The following is a 7397-nucleotide window of genomic DNA, read 5'->3' on the forward strand; positions in this document are numbered from 1 at the left end:
TTTTCCGACTCGTCCGACTCGAAAAAATTCACTGAATCCAAATATCATATTTAAATGATCAAATTCCAATTGCCAAATCTTCCAACCATATTCGCTCCTATTTAATTTACTATTTAATTAATTTTCGTTAGACCGGGTATTACCCTAACAGATTAACCTTATTTACTTATAATCAATTTTCTCAACTGCAGTACCAGACAGATCTCAGTCGGTACTGCCGGTCAAAATTTCACTGCGTGTTTTTACGCAGAAAACTATGTTTTCCGACTCGAAAAAATTCACTGAATCCAAATATCATATTTAAATGATCAAATTCCAATTGCCAAATCTTCCAACCATATTCGCTCCTATTTAATTTACTATTTAATTAATTTTCGTTAGACCGGGTATTACATTTTATCCCCTAACAGAAATTTTTGCCCTCGAAAATTCCATCCATCACTGCGAGTACGCGAGCATAGTCTGCCTTTATATCCAACGCATAACAGTTCCAAGGTCCTTTTACTCTGCGCGCTTCCATTGCCGCGCTCTGATTTTTCTATCTCCGAGGGTCTCGTTCATTCGTTCAACGCCAAAACCAATCTCAGTACCGCATCAACATTTCAATTTAATGGTTTTCACATTCGTCTTTCAAAACTAACCATTATAAATCTCAATATAAATCCAAGGTCACTATGACCAATCATCATAGTACTCATCTCTCAAACATGACAACTTGCACCCTCTCATCATCTAAATCCAATTATGCATCAATGATAATTTTCTCATCCGCTTTAGAACCATCAAAGCTCGCAGCCGCAATCAATTCCAACTATTTGGGGATCATTACTTGCAGTAACCCGCTTAACCCTTCTAATATTCAAACTTAAGATATTATAGTAAACTTTTACAACTCCTATTCATAGCTATCTTGTGTTACTACTTCCGCAAGTTTCTGCTGCTTTATTCTGATCTCTCGTCTAGTACTAGCTCTATCACTTACTTCCTCAAGTACTCAACCACAACTTAGCATGACTGGCATTCACTAGATTTCTATCTATGATAGCCAAAAATACATACCAACTTAATCATACTTTTAACACCTTGTTACCGATCTTTCGCTTACCAATTCCCAAACCGTCAGATCTATCGGTATCACCCGTTGTTTTAGTGAACACACAACTTTGTTGTTGTCCCTTGGTAGTATTCCGGTTGACCTTCTTAGGACGTTTCCAGGACACGTGTCCAACTCCTCTATAACCATGGTAAAGTCCCAATCCATCTCGACACGGATTTACCGGATTATGGCTTTCACATCTCCCACAAGTCATCCCACTCTGAGGTTACTTTCCATAAAGGCCTACCTAATCATTATGCTCACCAAACCTTCTATTAAGATAACTTAGGGTTATCTAGAACAGATCATAATTTTTTATTCGACCATGTATTATGAGTGAATACCAGCCTTCAGCATTGTCTAAAGTGGTAAAGAATTAAGTTATCAGTTTTCTTATTACCTCAGGTACGAGAATCGGACCTAGCAGTCTCCCGGTCCTTCCGGTGTGGACAATCTCTGACCAAATGTCCTAGCTTTCCGCAATTGTAACACAAACCCGAACCATAACGACACGGTCTATTTGGGTGATGACCTCCACATCTCTGACAGCTCAAAACATCTGAAGCAGCCACTATCTGTTTTCTCCTACCTTTTCCTTAGGAATTCTTATTCGTCGCAAGGTCATTTCGCCCTTGGGGAAAACGTTGTGGGTATCCTCTTCTCTTAAACTCTTGACCCCTGTTGGGTATTCTTGATTGTGCTCCCTGCGGTGGGACTCCCGACGGTCATTCTTCGCCTCAACAGCCTTCCTCACACATTCTTCAGCAATACGGCTCTTGTTCACAAGTTCGGAGAAGACCCTAATCTCCATCGGTCCAACGGAGCTCAGGATTTCACTTCGAAGTCCTCCCTCATACTTAATATACTTCCATTCCTCGAAGTCTCCCGGGGTTCCTTGACACATACGAGAAACCTGAATAACTCCTCAAATTTATCCGTATACTAAGATACGAACATTGTACCCTGCTTCAGCTGCAGTAATTCAAGTTCCTTGGCCGTTCTAGTAGAATTCGGGAAGTCTACTCGGAAGGCACCCCAGGTGATAGGATTATTCCTCTGCTGCAAGAGATGTCGAGCCCCTTGCCACCAATGTGATGCTTCCCCCGTGAGCAGATAGGTAGCAAATTCAACACATTGCTCTTCAGGCACCAACTGCGCTTGCAGTGCTCGCTCCATGGCCTGAAACCAGGTGTCAGCTTCAGTCGGATTGGTGGTTCCCTTGAACTTAGGTGGATTAACCTTTAAGAAAGTTGCCAGTGTCATCGGGCCCTGAGCTCCACTTCCGCCATTGCCATTATTATTTATCTGTTGCCCAAGAGCCTCCGCAGTGGCCTGCATAGCAGCAGCCATATTCTCCAATACCGCCATAAGGTTTACCGGGTTATTCGGGTTGATTTTCGGTTCCTGAGTAAACTCATTAAGCATCCTAAACTCCTTTTTACCAAGTATCCAGCCTAGATTATCACTAATCCATGAATAGGCAACTGTCGTAAGGGGATACTAAATCTAGTTCATATCTCATATGATTCCCAACTCGCTGACTCTCCCACGAATCGGATTCAGAATCATAAACAAAACCATCATCAGTCGTCCTGTCTCAGCAATTCTATATCAATACATCATACCCTCACCTGGAGCTAGTGAAATCACATCATTGCGTTTACCCAGGGAGCTCAAATCATCTCATCCAATGGTCATCATCATCATGCAATCGCATCATCAATTCATCTCATCAAGAACAGCTCTCAACCTCTACCGACACCAACATGAGGGGTCTCTCAGTTGTATAAACACAAGCAATACAGGCAAGTAATACACAATTAAGGTACAAGTAGAATACGTAGCACATAATCAGGTAACATAGCATATATAATGTAGAAATCCAAAACAAATAGGCAAACCCAAACAATTCAAACATATGCAAATGATGAGTGCCTGCCCTATGGCTGATGATATCATCTGTCGGTTATCAAGCCAACCCGACCTGTCTGGTAGCTAACTCGGGCACAGTCTCTCTGTTGTGCAATGATATCATTAGAGGGAATATGTGCCCTGTCACCATTAGAGGGTATCTGCGCCCTGTCGCCATTAGAGGGTATCGGCGCCCTGTCGCCATTAGAGGGTATCGGTGCCCTGTCACCCTTACAACCAGAGAGAAAACACAAGCATACTTACATTCAACATTTTCCATCATTATTCATTTATCATATTCGTTCATTTATCATATATGCATTTATACTCAGCCATAATCCATAATGGCTTTCCCGTAACTCGGTAATAACTCAGCCATCCGGCTCACAGTTCAATCCAGAACTAGCCAATTTATCAACATGGCTCTGCTGTATTCGGCAATAACTCAGCCACCCGGCTCATGGTTCAATCAAGAACCAGCCATTTATCAATAAATATAGCCCTTCGGCTCATGGCATACACAGTACTTCCACCGTCATCCTCCATATCTCATAAAATCATCTTTGATCATCGTTTATCATAACTTTTCCCCTTGCTTCATTTGCAAGTTACCACATCCCCTAGCTCCTTTCTCATTGCTAGGCATATCATAATGATTTAATACATAAGGGGTGAGATCGGAGGCTTAGAAGTATGAGGTTTGGCTTTTAAAACTCAAAAATTAACTTTGGCATGAAAACAGGGCCACGCGTACGCGTCCTCCACGCGCACGCGTGGATGGCCACAAAGCTCATCGACGCGTACGCGTCAGCCACGCGTACGCGTGGGTGCATTTGCGCCCCAGGCACAAAACTGGCACAACTCTGGCACAACTCTCGGGAAAATGGCTGGGCATTGGGTGCAACGCATCGACGCGCACGCGCACACCACGCGCACACGTGGATGGTGCCTTCTTGAAGAACGACGCGTACGCGCCAAGTGCGCCTACGCGTGGAGGGTCATTCTACTAAAATTTTCTAAGTTAAAAGCTGCAGAATTCACAGATTCAACCCCCAATCTTCCGACGGACATAACTTTCTCATTTTATATCGTTTTTCGCCCGTTCTTCGAACGGCATGGACATCCCGGATCCAATTTCACTTCTAAATAAGTTTGGCACAAAACAAAAATCTGCAGTCCAAGTTATGTCCTGTCAAAGTATGCCCAAAAACCATGTTTTCACACAAGACCACAAAGTGCCATTTTCAAAACAAGCCATTTTCAACCCTTTTCAAAATCAACCAAAGCATGCCAATTTCAACCCATTTTGAAATCAATCAAAATATACCAAAACCAACATCAAGCCTCCTCAACTCATACATTAACACTTTACCACAATTCACAAAACCGCCATATAACCGTTTTTACCCATTTCAAACAAATGGCTAAATTGCAAACACATTAACATGTCATACATCCTTCCTCGTCCTAATTTCCAACAATGCTAATTTCAATCAATCATCATTATACATAATCAATATCATACTCACTATCACGTGGTTTCACCCACTAATCAACCTTAATCATTCCTCAAGCATATATCACAACATACATATCTCTCATGCATCATCATACCATCAAGGCATCATTAATCATAATCACATATATGACCACATAATATATCTCAACCAAAACTAAACATACCTCATCTACATAATTTCACCCAAAATTACCAAATTCCACACTTCAACTCCTCAAACCTTATTATTCAATAACCAACCTGGTGCACGAAATTGTGATATCTGGTAATGAATTGTTGTTCGAAATTGATTCACTGGCAATGGCACCAAAAACGGATGCACAGAACCATGGTCTAAACATATCTTCACAACTTCGCATAACTAACCAGCAAGTGCACTGGGTCGTCCAAGTAATACCTTACGTTAGTAAGGGTCGAATCCCATGGAGATTGTTGGTATGAAGCAAGCTATGGTCACCTTGTAAATCTCAGTCAGGCGGATATAAAATAGTTATGTAGTTTTTGAAATCTAGTAATAAAAGAAGGATAGAAATACTTATGTAAATCACTGGTGAGAATTTCAGATAAGCGTATGGAGATGCATTCGTTCCTCTGAACCTCCGCTTTCCTGCTGTCTTCATCCAATCAGTCTTACTCCTTTCCATGGCTGGCTGTATGCAAGGGCATCACCATTGTCAGTGGCTACATCCCCTCCTCTTGTGAAAATAGTCCAAGATGCCCTATCACGGCACGGCTAATCATCTGAGATTCCCGATCATGCTGGAATAGGATTCACCCTCCTTTTGCGTCTGTCACTACGCCCAGCACTCGCGAGTTTGAAGCTCGTCACAGTCATTCAATTATTGAATCCTACTCGGAATACCACAGACAAGGTTTAGACTTTCCGGATTCTCTTGAATGCCACCATCATTCTAGCTTACAACACGAAGATTCCGGTTAAGAGATCTAAGAGACACTCATTCAATCTAAGGTAGAACGGAAGTGGTTGTCAAGCACACGTTCATAGGGAATGATGATGATTGTCACGTTCATCACATTCAGGTTGAAGTACGAATGAATATCTTAGAAGCAAAATAAGATGAATTGAATAGAAAACAGTAGTACTTTGCATTAATCTTTGAGGAACAGCAGAGCTCCACACCTTAATCTATGGAGTGTAGAAACTCTACCGTTAAAAATATATAAGTGAAAGGTCCAGGCATGGCCGAATAGCCAGCCCCCAAAACGAGATCACAGGATCAAAATACAATCCAGGATGTCTAATACAATAGTAAAAAGTCCTATTTATAATAAACTAGCTACTAGGGTTTACAGAAGTAAGTAATTGATGCATAAATCCACTTCCGGGGTCCACTTGGTGTGTGCTTGGGCTGAGCTTGAATGTTACACGTACAGAGGCTCTTTCTGGAGTTGAACGCCAGGTTGTAACGTATTTCTGGCGTTCAACTCTGGTTTGTGACTTGTTTCTGGCGTTTAACTCCAGACAGCAGCGTAGAACTGGCGTTCAACGCCCTTTTACGTCTTCTAAACTCGTTCAAAGTATGGACTATTATACATTTCTGGAAAGCCCTGGATGTCTAATTTTCAATACAATTGGAAGCGCGCCAATTTGAGTTCTGTATCTCCAGAAAATCCATTTTGAGTGCAGGGAGGTCAGAATCCAAAAGCATCAGCAGTCCTTCTTCAGCCTCTGAATCTGATTTTTTTCTCAAGTCCCTCAATTTCAGCCAGAAAATACCTGAAATCACAGAAAAAACACACAAACTCATAGTAAAGTCCAGAAATGTGAATTTAACATAAAAAACTAATGAAAACATCCCTAAAAGTAACTAGATCCTACTAAAAACATACTAAAAACAATGCCAAAAAGCGTCTAAATTATCCGCTCATCACAACACCAAACTTAAATTGTTGCTTGTCCCCAAGCAACTGAAAATCAAATAGGATAAAAAGAAGAGAATATACTATAAATTCCAAACTATCAATGAAACATAGCTTCAATCAGATGAGCGGGACTTGTAGCTTTTTACCTCTTGAATAGTTTTGGCATCTCACTTTATCCATTGAGGTTCAGAATGATTGGCATCTATAGGAACTCAGAGTTCAGATAGTGTTATTGATTCTCCTAGTTCAGTATGATGATTCTTGAACACAGCTTCTTTATGAGTCTTGGCCGTGGCCCTAAGCACTTTGTTTTCCAGTATTACCACCGGATACATAAATGCCACAGACACATAATTGGGTGAACCTTTTCAGATTGTGACTTAGCTTTGCTAAAGTCCCCAATTAGAGGTGTCCAGGGTTCTTAAGCACACTCTTTTTTTCCTTTGGACCTTGACTTTAACCGCTCAGTCTCAATTTTTCACTTGACACCTTCACGCCACAAGCACATGGTTAGGGACAGCTTGGTTTAGCCGCTTAGACCAGGATTTTATTTCTTTAGGCCCTCCTATCCACTGATGCTCAAAGCCTTGGGATCCTTTTTATTTGCCCTTGCCTTTTGATTTTAAGGGTTATTGGCTTTTTGCTCTTGCCTCTTGGTTTTAAGAGCTTTGGCTTTTTCTGCTTGCTTTTTCTTTTTCTTTTTTTTTTTGCCTTTTTTTTTTCTGCAAGCTTTGTTCTTTGCTGCTTTTTCTTGCTTCAAGAATCATTTTTATGATTTTTTAGATTATCAAATAACATGTCTCCTTGTCATCATTCTTTCAAGAGCTAATATATTTAACATTCTTAAACAACAACTTCAAAAGACATATGCACTATTCAAGCATTCATTCAGAAAACAAGAAGCATTGTCACCACATCAATATAATCAAACTATGTTCAAGGATAAATTCGAAACTCATGTACTTCTTGTTCTTTTGAATTAAAACA

At 40.8% G+C, this 7397-nt stretch overlaps 1 protein-coding gene across 1 annotated transcript in view; it reads right to left on the reverse strand.

Moving 5' to 3' along the window:
- LOC107610917 overlaps positions 1-1310 on the reverse strand; it is an 8911-nt gene extending 7601 nt beyond the window's left edge. The window contains exon 1 of the mRNA XM_016312899.2: positions 1091-1310. Coding sequence (XP_016168385.1) covers positions 1091-1310 — 220 coding nt within the window. The remainder of the gene's footprint in view (positions 1-1090) is intronic.

The sequence above is a fragment of the Arachis ipaensis genome, chromosome B01, assembly GCF_000816755.2.
Source record: "Arachis ipaensis cultivar K30076 chromosome B01, Araip1.1, whole genome shotgun sequence".
NCBI classification, from domain to species: domain Eukaryota; kingdom Viridiplantae; phylum Streptophyta; class Magnoliopsida; order Fabales; family Fabaceae; genus Arachis; species Arachis ipaensis.